We start from the raw sequence: 17,073 nt of genomic DNA, 5'->3' as shown, positions 1-17,073 counted from the left end.
GGCCACCTGACAGGGCGAAGCGCCAGGGCCACAGACCTTCCTCAGACGCCACCCGCCCCGGCCCCACACCAAGGGCGACACCGTCCCAACCTCCTCCTCAGCTAAAGCCGAACGACCGGCACCCACCTGACACCCTCGGAGGAGAGAGCGCGTGTGCGGAGCGGGCTGAGGACTTTCTGAAAAGCCAACTCCACCGCCCGGCCGGCGCGTCCCCAGCCCCCCGCACCCCACCGCAGTCCGCGGAAAGGCTCGGCGTCCGCGACACAGACAGCAAGGGTCGGGACGAGGTCCTTCAGGTCTCGAGAGCCACGACACCACACCTACCTCACGACGTACTCTCCTCACCGGACCGACCATGCGGGTCAGTCCAGACACCGGCATCCACACGACATCTCCGGGGCCAACGTCAAACCACCACTGGGTTCCCACGCGCACCGCATCGCGCCTGCGCACAGCCCAGCAGCTGGACAGGCTGTCAGTGCACATGCGCCGGACTCCAGCTCTCCCCCCCACCCCCCAGATTTTGAACCCTACGCCCAAACCGGCCGTCGCGCGCATGCGCGTTTACGGTAGCTGGTCTCTCCCCACCCCGGCAAGAAGCTGCGGCTCCGGGGTTTGCAGCCGGACGAGGCGGAAGTCGCTCTGTTCCTTTACAGTCCCTCAGTCTGGCGGAAATTAAAGAGCTGTAAGAGAGGTTCCGGAGCTGGCCTGGCGTGTAGGTGGCCAGATGGAGACCGAGACCGCACACCCGCCACTGACCCGCCGCCCGCCGCTGGCCTCTTCCTGGGATGCCGCGTGCGGAGCCCTGGCCCAGAGTCTCCATCTCACCCGGTCTGATCTCGGCACCCGGGACGCCGACTGGGAGGAGCTGCTGGCGCCGCCTGCCACCGGGTGCGCCGGGCCGGCGGGGACTGGGGTTGTGCTCGGTGCCAGCCACGCCCCTGGGGGAGCCGAGATGGGAGGCGGGGGGCGTGAGGGTAGAGGGTCTGGACCCGGAGCCGAGCCGGTGACGGGTCTGTGCGGGCGGCGACGGCGAGGGGTCAGGTCCCGGGTGGCGGGAGGGTGGGGGCGGGCCCGCGGGAAAGAGGAGGCGACTCCGGCGTGAGCGTCGGGCGCAGGGGACGGGGGGCAGGTGACCTGAAGACTCGGCTTTATACCCCCTTCCCCCTTGTGTCCGTCACGTCGGCTCCTGAGGCCCCCTGTCGGGATCAGAACCGCCTTTCTGTCCCGAAACAAAAACCTCCTGTCGACCAAAATAGACATTAAAAAAAAATCCAGATGTCGAAAATCTTCCTCAGCTTAGTTTTGAAAATGGCACACTTTGGTCCTTTATTCCATTGTGCACCCCGCCCCACCCCCACTTCTGAACTGTTTTTTAATTTACACTAGCTGCCCAGTACATATATTTCATTAACTGGACAGGCAGTTATAGGAGGTCGCTTAGAATGTATTACAGAAGTCAAGGGAAAAGAGAGTGGAGAGCCCTCACCTCTAAAGCATCATTTCCTTGGGAATTCTGTATTGAGCATTTCGTCAGTGCTTTGCAAGGCGCTTGGACTCCAAATGCAAATGTAAATGAATAGGATAACATGTCAACCCCTGTGGCCCATTAAGTGGGTTAATGACAGTGTTCAGAGAACTGTATAATATTCTTCATTTTCTTTTCAGCCAGGATCTGGTGATTTTGAAAAGGAACGTGAACAGCCAAGATGAAAACCCCTGCTTCCTTTACCTGAGATGTGACCCTCCTGGAGGTGAAGAAATCGTTTCTATTGGCATTTTAAGTTCAGCAAGAAATATGGAAGTATACTCAGGAGAGGAGTACTGTGGAACCAGTAGGGGCAAGAATGTTTGTAATGTTCTGGATAACAGGTTTGTGATGTATGCGTGTGGAAGTGTTCTTCTGAAGTAGTGTTTTATTTTCTTGAGCTTTTGTGAAATTTATTGATTCTCTGACCTTGGTGCCAGATACTAGGGGAGAGAAGATAAAAACATACCAGCAGACATAAATGTTTAGACCTTTAGGGATCTTAAAGACAGTCTAGATCAGCCTAGTTGTTTTTATAAACGTGGAAATTGAGAGCTAGTGGAAGAGAGAGTAGTTGGTAAAAGATCATAGCTAGTTAGTGGAAGACTATGATCAGATGAAGTTCTGGTAAGTGTTTCTTGTCTGTTTTCTTTAACTCACAGCGATCTGTTTTCCAAAAATTTAGTTGTCTATCAGTCTGGAACTTTGAACATTTTCCTGTAGGAAACTCTTTACACATAGTGCGTGAGCCCCACACTGTGCCATACCAGTATACTTATTTAACCCATTTTTATACTTCTTGATTTTTTTTTCTGATTTCTTACAAAGATTCTGACCTAATCTCTCCTTAATATGAATCAAAATACGAAGTGTTTTATATACCGTGCATGTTGGACATAATGGGTATGTTATTGAGCTTTACAGTGTCCTCTGTGCTGCGTGAGAATACATTTGATATCTAATTTCATTTTCTCATATAGCTTGTAAGTGGCAAATGTTGTCTTTGTAGTCAGTGCACTTCAGTAGGAAGTCCCAGCTGTTTATCCCTCACAAGGAAAACTGAATCTCAGGATTTAAATATTGTCCTGGAAACCTTTATTTTAAAATGTAACTATGAAAAGTGATAGTGTGTGAAATTTTTTATAAGTTAATTCCTTTTTATTTTTAGTGAACATGAAAAGATTATTTTGTACAAAAAATATCTAAAATTGGAGTCTTCCACACATGCTTGTAAAATAAAGGTAAGTCATTCCTAAATGTCATTTAGTCATTCCTAAGCTAATTTAAAAACTACAGTTGTCTTCCTATTATATATACTTACTTTCTGTAGGTTTGGTAATGTAGTTAGTCCAACTTGGTCCCTGGTTTTAGTTCAGAAATACTTAGTAAACATGTAAAAAGAAATTCTTTTCTAAAAAATTGTCAACATTTTTCTGTTAAAATTTGACCATTTATTAGCTGTGGTTGTAACCAAAAGTGGTGTCCAGCTGCTCGCCACTCAAAAGCCAATAAAGAGGCACTGTTGGTGGACAGGAAAGTTTGCTTTGTTTTGGATGCCGGCAACAGCAGGGGTGGGGCCTTGGGGGTGCCGGACTCCTGTCTGAAGGCCGACTCCTCCCACTGACCATCATGGGGCAAGAGCTTTTATAGACAGAGGGAGCGGGCTGCATGCAGAAACAGCACAGCCACCTCTGACAGTCATCTTGAAATTGGTCATGTGGTGGCCTGACCAGCATCATCTTCATTGTTCTTCAGTTCCAGGGTTGGTTTATTCCCTTTTCCTCGAGGCCAGTTCTCGGAATTGTGGCAACTTCTGTCGTGGCTACAGTCTGGTCATCATGTAGTTAACTTCCTCCACCTAGTGAGGGTTCCAGTATCTATAAGACAGCTCGCAGGATGTGGCTCAGAATATGATCTATAGCCCTTGAGGAGGAACTAAAGGTCCTTGACTATGCTTAATGACTAAACTATTATTATTTGGTCTCCTTTGACTGTTTTCCTTTGTTTCTGCAGTTTCTCACTTGTCTGATTAAACTTATTCTTTGGCTAAAGTTTTTCCACAGACCAAAGGCAGGCTGAGGACAAGGGGGGCAAGGACCATAGGGTCCTGCTCCATTTCCTAGTCATGTCATGTACTGTTGTTAGTACAGCAGTATAGTACTTTTGAGCCTTAAAAAACTGAGTTAAAAACATTTTTTATCTTTATTTAAAACTTAGGTGCCAAGAAAACCGCAAGCAGTTTTGGTCCCCAAATCTAGAAGGATAGAACACAATCAGGGAGGATTCAGACATGGGTACCACAAAGTTAAAGGAGTTTGGATTGGTGCCTTCAGCCTGAAAAATATTATTAAGGTGAACTTTACTAAGGAAATGGTACTGAGCTGGAAATCGAAAGCCCTATTTTTTTTTTAATTTTTATTGGAGTAGAGTTGATTTACAATGTTGTGTTAGTTTCAGGTGTACAGCAAAGTGAATCAGTTATACATATATCCACTCTTTTTTGCATAAGCCCTGACTGTTAAATGAGCGCTCTTGCTGACTAACACAATAACCTTGGGCAAGTTCCTTCACCTTTTTTGACCTACCTTATGGGTAATATTAGGGAACTGAAGAAAATTCTTGGATTGATTATTTTTAATTTCTCAAATTCTGTGCTGATTATTACTTACAGAAGAGCACACAACTGATTATCCCAAGATGTTGTTTTAGGTGTATATACTAATAGCTTCTGAAGTCATTTAAATAAGGCAATGCATTCATCCTACAAATACTGGAGTGCCTGTTGATGCCAGATACTGTACTTGGCATTTAGGAATTGGCAGTTATGAAATAAATTGGAATGAAGGCCTCACATCACAAATATTATAGTGGGCAACACATAATAGGTTGACTCAGTGTGTAAAATAGGTACTACATTTGCTAGTGAGAAAGGCTTAGGGGTTAAAAAGCAGAACAGGGATAATATGGAGGCTGGAATGTGGGTGTTTACATTTCATGAGGTATTTACTTACTTGTTGATGACAGTCACATCTTTGGTGCCACACTGAGTTTTTAGATCATGGGTCTGTATTCGCCTGTGTCTTTGTGTGATATATGGGTTTGTTATGTCTGTGAAGGCGAATGGTATTTGAAACTGTGCTGTGGAAGTACCAGGGAGTGAAAGAGTGTTTCATTTAGGGAAATCCTTGGGTTTGTATGAAGGCTTCTTCTGGGCCAATAGTATATGTAAGTTAAAAGTAATAGTTACTGATGCATGTGTTTGAGCACTTACTCAATGATAAGTACTGGAAATGTTAACACATAATCCTCATAACAACCATGTGAACTTATTTTACTCCTGACTCAAGTTTGGCATTTGCCCGTGGTCACCCAGGCAGAGCCATCACTGAACACAGGCCTCTCTGATTCTAAATGCTGTTTACTTTCCACTTTGCTGCTTTGTTGTCCTACACCACACATGAAATGTCTTTTGGTCTAGAAGCATGGACAACATGAAGAAGCATAAAACATTGGAAAAGCTACTGGGATAGAAGCCAGAAGAAACAAGCTCAGAACTCAACTTTGCTAATTGGGTGTCTTTTGCAAGTTAAAAAAACCACCCTGAACTCCTCTTTTTATGTGTAAACTATTGAGCTCTCTTAGGTTGTATTGATATTCCCTACAGTTCTAAATTCTAAAATCCTGACTTATTTATATTTAGTATTTCACAAACACTTTGCATGTGACACTGGACGGTCTTATTTTGTATTAAATAATACTATAGCAAGTTTCAGTATGTTACGATCTCAGATTGGTATAGTTTATCTTTAATTCCCTAAACTAAGTAAGTAAAACATTATTTACACATAATCTTTAATTGAAAAAGGACTTTTTGCATTTATATTGTTTTCTTGAGTCTTTTTTTTGTCTATGACTGTTCTAGAGAAACCTTTAAAATGTACTTGGAGTTAATTTTTAGATTCTTGAATGCTTCACTCTTCAGTATTACCAAGAACTGACCTTAAATGATGATTATTTTTATTATCATTAATTTCGCTGAACTTTTGTATTGTAATAGCTGCTCTCCTTTGGTGAAAAGCAGTGTGCGTTCATCAGTAAAGTTGTGGTACACGTGAGGCCACTTTCAGCAAATTCTTCAGCGGGCGCTCCTGCACTAGGATCAAGAATAGACCTGGAGAGGGTCCAAACTATCATGGAGTCCATGGGGTCAAAGTTGTCATCTGGAGCTCAGCAACTCATGAATATGGTTATTTTCCACAAACGGGTAAGTAGAAATGGATTTCTTTCCAGATACTGTTAAAATTCTTTAAATGATGTCTTCTTATAAGGACATGTAGAAACATAAATCTTTTTATTTCAACTTTTGTTATTGATTTAACTGTTAGCTTTACTAACTTTTCTAAAAATAACATTATGTAGACCTACTCTCTTGCAAAAAAATATTTCTACTACAGACTTCACAATTTTACATGAATTCACTCATTTATTCATTCAGCAAGTATTTATTTAGCCCCTTCTTAGTGAATACCACAGTTTCGGTTACTTTAGAAGATTCAAAGATGAATTAGTCGATAACCTGTCGTTAAGGATCTCTGTAGTCTTGTTAGGGGAGTCAGGGCATCTAAGTGGGGAATGATGAGGAATGCTAGGAAAGGCTTATGAAACGAAGTAGCGTTTTATCTAGGCCTTTAAAGAGGAAGGGTGGGGTTAGGCAAGTAAATTTGGAGGGATGCAACTTGAGAGATAGAGAACAGTATGGATTAAATCTTCAGTGCTAGAGGAATAGGATGTAGCTAGGAAATGCATACAAGTTCATTTCTCTGGAGTGAAGAACTGACAGGAAGTTTCAGGTAGACTGGGGCTGGATCTTAGAGGATTTTGAATGATGTTATAGAGTTTGTGGGTGTTTTTTAGCTCTGTTTTAATAAATTTAATCCGCTATTATGTGTAAGATGAGTCAGTAGGAAAGATGCGTCAACAGAAAGTGAGGCTACAAGAAGGAAAGCAGCTCTGTGTTATTTCCATCATCCAGAGGACAGTTAATGAGAGTCTAAACTTGGAAGGAGTAACCTGATGCTGGATTGTGAGATGCTACAACAGTGGGGCCATTGGGACTTGACAACTAACTTAATATGGGTTCTGTGGGAGAAAAACAGAATCAAACGTGAAACTAAAGTTTTGAAAATGGTGTTACCATAATATACATGGAACCCAAGGGGGGAAGCAACTTGGGGGAAAGGAGTTTAATTTGGGAGTGTTGAGTTTTAGGTGTGAATAACACATGCCCTGGGATGATGAAGTGAGGCTATGGAAACACAGGTGGGGCTGGTGGAGTGGAGGGAGGTTTGGGAGGAGCATGCCTAGTAGATGATGGGGAAGTGGGTGAGGGGAGAGACCGGAGCCAGGAAGGAAGACCCTGGGAGAGTAGGTGCGTTTGCTAAGAATACGGGGAGAGGAAAAGGGAACCAGAAGAGCAGGACACAGCAGTGCTTAAGAGTCGCAAGAGATCTGATGTCAGGAGACCTGAATTCAAAGCTCTTAGTTCTGTGTTATTTGGCATCACTTCCTCTTTTTGAGGATAAATTTCTTCGTGTTTACAATCTAAACGATAATACTGGTAAGATCATAGGATGAAAGTGAAAACCAATAATATGAGTTTAAAAGCTTGCGTAACTTTTGTGAGATTTGCCAATATTAATTTAGGACGAGGATCGTTGGATCGACAGGCAGACACAGGAGAGCAGGAGGGTTGCTGATGATCTTGGAAAGCATGGAAAGGAGAGCTGTGAAATGAACAGCGTCCGTACTCTCCTTGCTCTGGCACTAGCATCTCACCTCCATACCTCAGGAGGCTCCTAGCTGGTCCTCCTGCACCACGCTCCCTCTCCACAGTGCAGCCAGCATGACCTCATCGGACTCCACGTCCCCTGTGTCAAGCCCCCTGACTGCTTCCCTTGACACTCAGAACTAATCCAGGTTCCTTACGCTCTCATCTGAGATCTGGGCCCTCGTTACCTCCTCAGCCTCATCTCCTGCTGCATCTCCTTAGATGCCTTGCTCTAGACATTCTGATGTGGGTATTCCACAAACATCCAGACGTGCTCCCACCCCAGGACCTTTGCCCTCTTAACTGTTCTCTTTGGCCAGAATCCTCTCTTCCTGGTCTTAGCAAGTCTGCCTTTTTCTTGCTATTTCAACCTCATCTTAAACGTTCCATCTTGAATGACACCTTCCCTAACCACCCTGATTAAAATATTAGCCTTTTCCTCCAAATGTGTATCATATATTTTCATCAGCGCTTTCTTGCCTGTTTTTGTTTATGTGTTGTTCTGTGTATCTCATTAAGATATAAGCTTTGTGCAAAGAGGACCTGTCTGTCTAGTTTATGGCTCCGAGTAAATTTTATATAATATATATGCCCTTTGGATTATCAACTAAATACTCCTTGGAGATCTTCAGGGGGTCAGTTTGAATAGTGATGAGATGGAAACCAGATTTTGAGGGATTAGATAGTAAATGGGTAGTTAGAATGTGGAGGTAGCCAGGGTAAAGTGGGTTGTTTCAAGAATGATAGGGATAAGGAACCTGCTGGTATCAGAATCCCTTGGAATGTTTATAAAGTGCAGAATCCTGGCCCTCACCAGTGACCTGAAACACTGAGGTTGTGATCCAGGACTCACCCTCTTATACAGGCAATGCCAGATGAGTCTTATGCATAGCATATTTTAAGAACAGATGTTTGAGGGGAAGGATCCAGTGGACATAGAGATTAAACATTTAAAAACAGAAGGAATTTTTTGTGTGTGGAAAATTTTGGAAACATTAGAGAGGGTTAATGAATTAAGTAAAATCAGTTCATGGACTGATTTTTATGTTTTAAAACCTTGACTTTGGAAAAGAAATGACGTGAATAGTAGTTTGTGGGGGTTTTGCCCATGTTTTTAGGGTTTTTTGTTGCATTCCCAAACTAATACATTTTCTTTGCTATGAATTTCCGTCCACTCACAAGTACATAAGGTCTGTTGTAAGAGGGCTCTCCCAACTCTCATCCTATTCCCAAGCTTGGTGTGTGTCCTTGTCGCATTTTCTATCATATAGAAACACAAGTCCTCCAACCAACAGCACGTGTGTTGTAACCCCCCAACACACGTGCTAAATCATTATCTATGGGGACATTTGGGAAACCCCCTGGGGAAGAAAGAAGGTGATCCTGTTAAATCGTCTTTTAAACATGCTAATAAAAGTCTTCTTTCTCGTGGGGAGGCTATATTATGAATGATTCTCACAGGATATACCTGGTTCTCTAGGATTGCTTTTGTCCACAAACAAGGAATCCATGGAACGTCTTCCTGGAAAGTGTCATATAAGCTCTGTGACTATTTGTTGAGCATAAAGTAGGGATGTCTCATGATCAGAACCTCTCCTTCTATGGAAGAGGTGCAAACCCACACTGTCTGGGACCTTCATATGTTAATTGGGGCAGGGCCTGTCCTGATGAGGAAAGAAAGGACCTGGGGAGCAGCTTTCTAGACTCCCTGCTTCACCTTTGCCTTGTGGTTCCTTGTTTCCTGGAATGTTTCTTAAAGTGATTTCTTCTTTCCTTGTATTTGAAGTTCACATGTGCTGACTTTCATTTGTTTTTGCTTTAGCAATTTAGAATAATTGAGTAGGAATTCTGAATCAAAGTGCCTGGCATAGTTGTCATTTAATGTTATCTGAGGGAAAGCTGTGCCCGACTTTCTCAAAGAAAATATATTCAGTTATTCAAGGTTTTCACTGTTTACCTTTTTCATCTTAAAAAAGTAAAAAGATCTTTTTTCTTGCATTTTCAAGGTGAAACTTGTTCAAATTCTTTATAATTAAAAAAGTTAAAGACAGTGTCTTGAGAAATCCTACAAGATGTTCAGAGAGAAACAGTTTTTCAAAAATCCGGGTGTCTGTGTGTACATATATGAAATTAAGTATACTCATGTACAAGTATGTGGACACAATTCTACATAAATGCTTTCATGTCTTTTTAGGCTGCTCTGTAATTTTTTTTTTCACATAAAATATGACACGGACCCTAAACAGTAAGTACGTATGAATTATTTTATACATATTCTTCTGCCTACTTTTAAAAGGGTTTGAGGTGCCTTGCAAGACAACATACGACAGCTCAAGAAAATTAAGAATTGAATAAAGTCAAACAAAAGGAGCAGAAGAATAGTCATCAGCAACTAAGGTTGGGTCATTTACTGCACTGCCATATAGATTAACCTGTGAATTTCTTAACATTTAATTCAAAGTGAAAAATAATCACCGTAAGAGCTTTTATCTGAGAAAACTATGACTAATTTTTATAATCAGTGAATTTATTATAATATTACTGTATATCAAAATAGAAAAACTCATATAGCATATGTCTTAATTGCATTTGGATTTTTAAATTATAATTTCTGCCAAATTAATTTTCGTGTACGATTTTGACATTGATTCCACTATTTATGTGATTGCTGTTTTGTAGAATTTTCAATTTTCTATCATAAAGTTTTTTTGCAGTACCAGAATTTTGCCACTGCCAAAAATAATTGAGTTTTTCCTTTATGACTGAGTAAAGCTCCTTTTCACCTAAGGAGAGTTGTCTAATTTTTAAATTTTGTAAATATAGTTGTATGTAATCCTCATTTTTAGGAATAATTTAAGATTTTTTCAAAACTTGCATTCAATAGAAGAAGGTAAGATTTCTTTACAGAGTTTCTCCAACAGGCAGTTCAGTAGAAGTTCCGTGGGGCCTTTGTTGTTCCCACCCTACCAACGTCCCTGCTCCCGTCATTCCCCTATCCTGCTATATTTTCCCTAAAGTATTTATCACCATCTCTATTCACAGGATGTATTGTCTTTCTTTCTTTTTTTCTTTGTTGTTTGTCTCTCCCTGCTCCCTAGATTGTAGTGTCCACAGATCAGCAATTTTCATTTGTTTTGTTCACTGGCTTATTACCAGTGACTGAGACAGTACCTAACACAGAGTAGATTTGTGGTGAATATTTCTTGAATGAATGAGTTTGGGGCTGGCTTAATCCAAAAATCATTTTTTAGAATATCCAGAAAATATATGGACTGAGGGTCTTCACCTAATCTTGTGTAATTTTCTCAGTCTCTCTCACTAGATACTGAGCAACATTAAGTATGAGATGATATCCCTTATAAGAATCCCTAGTACAGTTCTGTGTTTAGAATTTAGGATGGAGGTGTATAACTTAACAGATAGGCTAGAGGTAGTTTTGCTTTTCTCTTGTGGAAAAATTGAAGAGCATAGCAAGAGCATGGCCCTGTGTAGGAGACAGTGCAACCTGCTCTCAAAGGTGAGCCTGAGTCTTCTCAGGAAATAATATAGCATAGCCGGTTGAGTTGAGGCCACAAAACATAATCATTACCCTACAAATTATTAAGGCAGACTTAGCCAAAAGGTAGGTCGTTTTAGTCATTGAAAATGTCACAGAAGTACTCATATAACATCGTACTTTAAATATGTAACTATCTGGTCTGTCTTGCAGTGAAAATAAGTTGCATGTCCTTAGGTTGGCTTACCATGTGTGACGCTGGGCAGATGGCTCTGAATTCTATGAAATTATCAATTACTGTGACTCAGCTGACAATACTACATTCTTACCATATATTAAGGAGGCCTTTGTAGTGGAAACATTAAAATAAGCCCGTGCAAATTTACTAAGTATGCTTGTATTTATTTGAATATTTTCCTTAGCAAAACTACTGAAACGATTAGAAGTCCTGACTCTGGAGTTCGGTGGCCTGGGTTCCAGTCCTGCTTCTGCCACCGACTAGTTGTGTTACCTTGGCCAAGTTAACTTTAGTCTTGGTTTCCTAACTTGATATTGGGATGGTAGCTATAGCCTACTCCATGTGAAAGTTCTGGGCATCAAATGAAAGTAGGCAGGTTGCCTGACTCTGAGTTACTCCAGAGGTTACCTGTCATTATCACTCATGTCAATAATAACATTTTCTTATCTACCTTGCTTAGAATTGTATTCCCATCGGACAGCAGCTTCAGTCAGCTTTGGGAAGCACTGGATTCAAGCACATGACCGGCCTGCAATCACCATCTGTTTCAGGGGCCTTCGACAAGTCATCCCCCACACCTTTCCCCTCCAGGACTGGATTGACATCTGGAAACGTGGCTGAAGACTTAAAAGCTTACATTGATAAAAGTACGCAGCCAGCTGGTGGAGGAAATATGACAAGCCTCCAAGAGTGTAAAATTGTGCCACAAAACCATTCTCTTCCTGAGAATGATCTTAAGAATGCAGTATCTTCTTTGTTACCAAAGAAAGCAAGTGACAACTCACATATACCTAACTCTGAGTTGCTGCCTGTTCTGCAGAATCTGTGTAGTCAAGTGAACCATCTCCGTGTGGGACCCAACACCAAGTGGCAGGAAAGCATCACCAAGCCCGGCGAAGGCACTGTTGGTGTTGCGTGAGTATCTAAGACAAGTGTGGTTTAGATTGGGGGCAGGAGGGGGGAGGCAGGTGGAGGAAAACAGGTTTGTTTCAATAACTACTGCCTGAAAATGTTTCCAGAGAGGATTTTAGGAGCTTTTACATTTCACCATTAACACATAGGAAAGAAATACTCAGCAGACTAGGATGGATTGCTTTGAAAGAAGTGGGTAAAACTGGAGGTGCCGAGCACTTCTCAGGCATCTGATGGAAGGGGTACAAGCAGCAGATAGGGTCAGAGTAGAGAGTTGTCTGCATGAATGGAGAGGAGCTGTGGTGACCATGATATGTACATTTTTTGCCTGATTGTATGAAGTGAGCCATTGTAGCAGATTTCCTCTGTAGATCGTGTGTGACCTAGGCTAATTTCGGAGTCATCCAAACATTTTTCAGCTCTGAATTATTTCTAGTGTACAGGCCCTTATCCCCTGATCTCATAATTCCAACTTTTTCCAGTCCTGCTTTGCTTGAGGGGTGGCTAAGTGTTTAGTATGTTCCCCATCCTTTATATAGATGTAATGTGTCCAAATTTTGCGCTAGATTGGAATTCAGGACTCTAATCGTAGTTCTAGCTTAACTATTGCTTTACTGTTTAAATCTTTTGGCTTAGCCTTTTTTCCCATGTAAAATGAGGGAGTTGTATTGGTTGAAACTTTCTTAATGTCTCCAGTAGCATTCAATTTGAGGAGTTGACGTTATTGAACAAGTGGTTCTTATTTGGGAAGGATAAGGAAAGATAACAATAGTCTTTAATTGGTTTTTTTTGTTGTTTTTTTGTTTTGGCCGTGCTGCGTGGCATGCGGGATCTTAGTTCTTAGTCTCCCGACAAGGGATTGAACCCGTGCCCCTGCACTGGAAGCGCGGAGTCTTAACCACTGGACCACCAGGGACGTTCCAGTCTTTAGTTGTTGATAGTCTAATCAATGTTAACTTGTGATACAGTAAAACAAAGCAAACAAACAATAAAACCCAAAGGAAAAAAAAAAAACCTAAACAGATTTAAAAACTGCTCCTGTGTCCAGCTGAGGTGGAATGTCCCCATTTCTCTCAGATCCCCCACTTTACCAATAAAATCCCTGGACATAATCCAGCAAACATACAAAGACTGTAAAAGGTGGAAAGAAGTCAGATTGCTCAGGGACTGTGAGGCTTAGTGTTCCTTCGTTCCTAGTTACCTGGGAGTTTCTTTCATCATAGATGGGTATAGGATTTTGTCAAATATTTTTCCTATGGCCATTCATATGATCATGAATTTTCTTCTGTAGTCTGTTCATATGGGGAATTACATTAATTTCAAAAACGGAACCTGCCTTGTATACCTAGAATAAATCCCACTTGGTTTTGGGCTGTAATTCTTTTTTACACAATGCTGGATCTGATCTGCTAATATTTTGTTGAGTATTCTTGCATCTAATTCATTACAGATACTGGTCTGTATTTTTCTTGTACTGTCTTTGTCCGGTTTCATGAGGGTAATACTGGCCTCATAAGATGAGTTCTACATCTTAGAAGAGATTGTGTAAAATTGGTGTTATCTCTTCTTAAGATGTTTGGTAGACGTCTCTAAGGAAAGCAGCTGGGCCTGGTTATTTCTTTCCTGGAAACTGTTAAATTACCAATTCAATTTCTAACATAGTAAAGTTGTCAGTTCTCCCTATTGATATGCAGGCTTAATATTATGCATATTGAAATCCCACCACAATATTTGGCAGACATAAGCAGGATCATTTTGAAAATTATATGAAAAACAAAAGAGGTAGAATAGCTAAAACAACTTTGAAAAAGAAGAATGAAGTGGGAGGAATCACTCTTCCCAGTGTCGAGTCTTATGTAGTTAGAGTATTCAAGATGATGTAGTGATGGCAGAGGGACAGACACATAGGTCAATGGAACATAATGGAGGGCTCAGAAATAGACCCACAAAAATATGCTCAACTGATTTTTGACAAAGGTGCAACAGCAATTCAATAAAGGAAGAATAGTCTTTTTAACACATGGTGATGGAGCAATTGGATATCTGAAGGGCAAAAAGTGAACCATGACCCAAACCTCATACCTTATATAAAAATTAGCTCAAAATGGACCATAGACTTAAATGTAAAACATAAAGCTATAAATTTTTTCTAATAATACATAGGAAACAATCTTTGGAGACCTAAGACAAGACAAGACTTCTTAGATATGACACCAAAAGCAGGGTAATCAAAAATTTGATATATTAGATGCCATGAAAATGTAAAACTTTTGCTCTTCTCTGTTAAGAGGAATAAAATACAAATTACAGAGTGAGGGAAAATATTTGCAAATACATATCCAACAAATGACTTATATCGAAAATATAGAAAGAACTCTCAAAACTCAACATTAAAAAAATCCAATTAGAACATGGGCAAAAGACATAAAGAGATATTATACCAGAGAGAATGTACAAAAAGCAAATAAGCACATGAATAGAAGTGCTGTTGACCTCATGGCTATTAAGGAAACACACATGAAAACCACAAGAAACCACTACACAGAATGGCTAAAATAAAAAGTTTAAAAATGGTAACAAAACCAAATACCAATGAGGATGTGGAGAAACTGGAGCTCTCGGACATTGCTCGTGGCGATTTAAAGTGGTACAGCCACTCTAAATAAGTTTGGCAGTTTCTAATGGCTAAACATAGAGTTACCATGTGACTCAGCAGTCATACTCCTGAGCGTTTATCCCAGAGAAATGAAAACTTCTTTCCACATAAAAACCAGTACACAGTTGTTCATAGAAGCTTTATTTGTAAAAGCCAAAAACTACCAGTATGTCTGAAAATAGATGAGTGGTTAAATTAACCCTGGTATATCCATATCATGGGATGCTCTCAGCAATAAAGAGGAATGACCTGTTGATACATGCAACAACTTGGTTGTCTATCAAAGGCATTATGCTGATTGACAAAAGAGAATCTCAAGAGGTCACATACTATATGATTCTGTTTGTGTAATAATAGAGATTATTATAATAATCTCAAAATAATAGAGATGAAGACTGTATTAGTGATTACCAAGTGTTAAGGATAGAGGAGATTAGGAGAGTGGATGTGACAATAAAAGGGTAGCAGGAGGGAGATCGTTGTTGTTAAGGAATAGTTCTGTCTCTTGACTGTGGTTTTTACAATCGAGACAGAACTTGATTCTGTCAAGAACGTGATGTTTACATGAATGTGTGTACATGTGATAAAATGTCATACACACACACTGTACTAACATCAAATTCCTGGTTTTAATATTATACCATAGTTAGGTAAGATGTAACGATTGGGACCATTGGGGAATTATAGTATCTTTACAACCCCTGTGAATCTATAATTATTTGAAAATAAAGAGAAAAATAAAAAGCTCCTCATATATTCTAGAGTAGTCGTTCTCAAACTTTTTGGTCTTTACCCTCTTAAAAATAATTGAGCACTCCAAAGAACTTTTATTTATGTAGGCTATATAAAAATATTTATTAGTTTAGAAATAACAATAAGCTCATTACCTAGTAACATAAACATTTTTATGAAAAAATACCATATTTTCTTTTTAAAAAGTTTAGTGAGAATTGTATAGTTTTATTTATTTATTTGGCTGCATTGGGTCTCTGTTGCTGTGCGCCAGCTTTCTCTAGTTGCGGTGAGTGGGGGCTCCTCTTCGTTGCGGTGCGCGAGCTTCTCACTGTGGTGACCTCTTGTTGCAGAGCATGGGCTCTAGGTGTGCGGGCTGCAGTAGTTGCAGCATGTGGGCTCGATAGTTGTGGCACGCAGGCCCTAGATCACGCAGGCTTCAGTAGTTGTGGCTCACAGGCTTAGTTGCTCCATGTCATGTGGGCTCTTCCCAGACCAGGGATCGAACCTCTGTCCCCTACATTGGCAGGCAGATTCTTAAACACTGCGCCATCAGGGAAGTTCGGTATTGTTTTAAATTTATGTAAAGCTTTATTAGCTTTGGATTGTATTCTCGTATGTTGCATTATAGCATGTATAAACATACATAGCTAGTAAGACCACAGTAGAAATACTGAGAACAAATTGAGTTACCTCTGAAAAAACCATTTATCTGTACCATAAACCTACTACCTTAAGGAATTCTAGGAAACAGAATATACAACCATACATGCTGTTAGTTATCACAGTAATGACATTATACATGGTATAGCCTCTGTATAATTCATTGTACATTCATTGTACGATTCATGTTCAGATAATATTTTATTATTATTATAAAAATACTTTTGACCTCATGGAACCCCTGGAAAAAGTCGTGGAGACCCCAGGGTTTTGTGGACCACACTCTGAAGTTCACTGTCCTTGTCCTTCCACTGCTTTAGTAAGGTTGTTTGGATGAAAAAAGAGAAAACTGTTTAAATTGTAGGGTTGCTTGGGGAAGCACTTGGAAGACAAACATGGAGACCTTAAAAAAAGTCAGTAAGATCGCTTTTGATTTGAGGCTCAAAACCAGAAAGACCCTTTCTATCTAAAGACCTGTTCTTTGAGGGTAGAAATTCTATCATCTTCATATTTATATTCTCATTTCAATTGATGCTTAAATGTTTAAAGAAGTAAGAATCCTTTGGGCATTCAGGATTGTGGTTGCCTGTTGCATATGTATTTTAGAACCTGGAAATATGTTGTAAGGGGACAGAGTATAGTTGTGGAGACAAATTTTAGCAATGTGTGTTGGCTGCTTATTGTACTATAGTTTGGTTGTTTTTGTTATAATATTAGGGAAAATTGCTCTATTATTATTTTTTTAATTTATTTTTAGAATGGAAGAGCAATCCATTTGTTCCTACTTGGAAAAGATTCTTTCTAAAAATATGGAACTGATGGAAAAGAAACTTATGGACTACATTGATCAGCGAATATATAAACTCCAGGAGCACATAGATAATAAGATTGCTTTGTTAGTGGACTTGCTGCAAAGTCCCAACTCCCCACCCTCTGGCATGCCTCTAAGACATTATGACTCTGGAGAAAGACTTTCAAATGGAGAAAGATAGCGCTGAACATGTTCAAAGTACTACAGATA

General features: G+C 40.5%; 1 protein-coding gene across 2 annotated transcripts; it reads left to right on the top strand.

Moving 5' to 3' along the window:
• The first annotated feature begins 23 nt into the window (after positions 1 to 23).
• On the top strand, positions 24 to 17,060 carry CUNH10orf88 (chromosome unknown C10orf88 homolog). 2 transcript variants are annotated; one of them, XM_029201163.1, is made up of 6 exons: positions 24 to 891; positions 1,669 to 1,872; positions 2,697 to 2,769; positions 5,586 to 5,792; positions 11,550 to 12,004; positions 16,810 to 17,060. In XM_029201163.1, exons 1-6 carry the CDS (start codon positions 728 to 730, stop codon positions 17,042 to 17,044), a joined length of 1,338 nt encoding a protein of 445 aa, XP_029056996.1. In that variant the 5' UTR covers positions 24 to 727; the 3' UTR covers positions 17,045 to 17,060. The 2 variants fall into 2 exon arrangements, with proteins under 2 accessions (XP_029056996.1, XP_029056997.1); XM_029201164.1 differs by lacking the exon at positions 24 to 891 and adding an exon at positions 1,471 to 1,571.
• Positions 17,061 to 17,073: the final 13 nt, after the last annotated feature.

Source organism: Monodon monoceros, unplaced genomic scaffold, assembly GCF_005190385.1.
Source record: "Monodon monoceros isolate NGI ecotype Baffin Bay Population unplaced genomic scaffold, NGI_Narwhal_1 Super_Scaffold_4, whole genome shotgun sequence".
NCBI classification, from domain to species: Eukaryota; Metazoa; Chordata; class Mammalia; order Artiodactyla; family Monodontidae; genus Monodon; species Monodon monoceros.
Note: the sequence above shows the minus strand (reverse complement) of the source record. Positions and strands in the feature narration are given on the sequence as shown.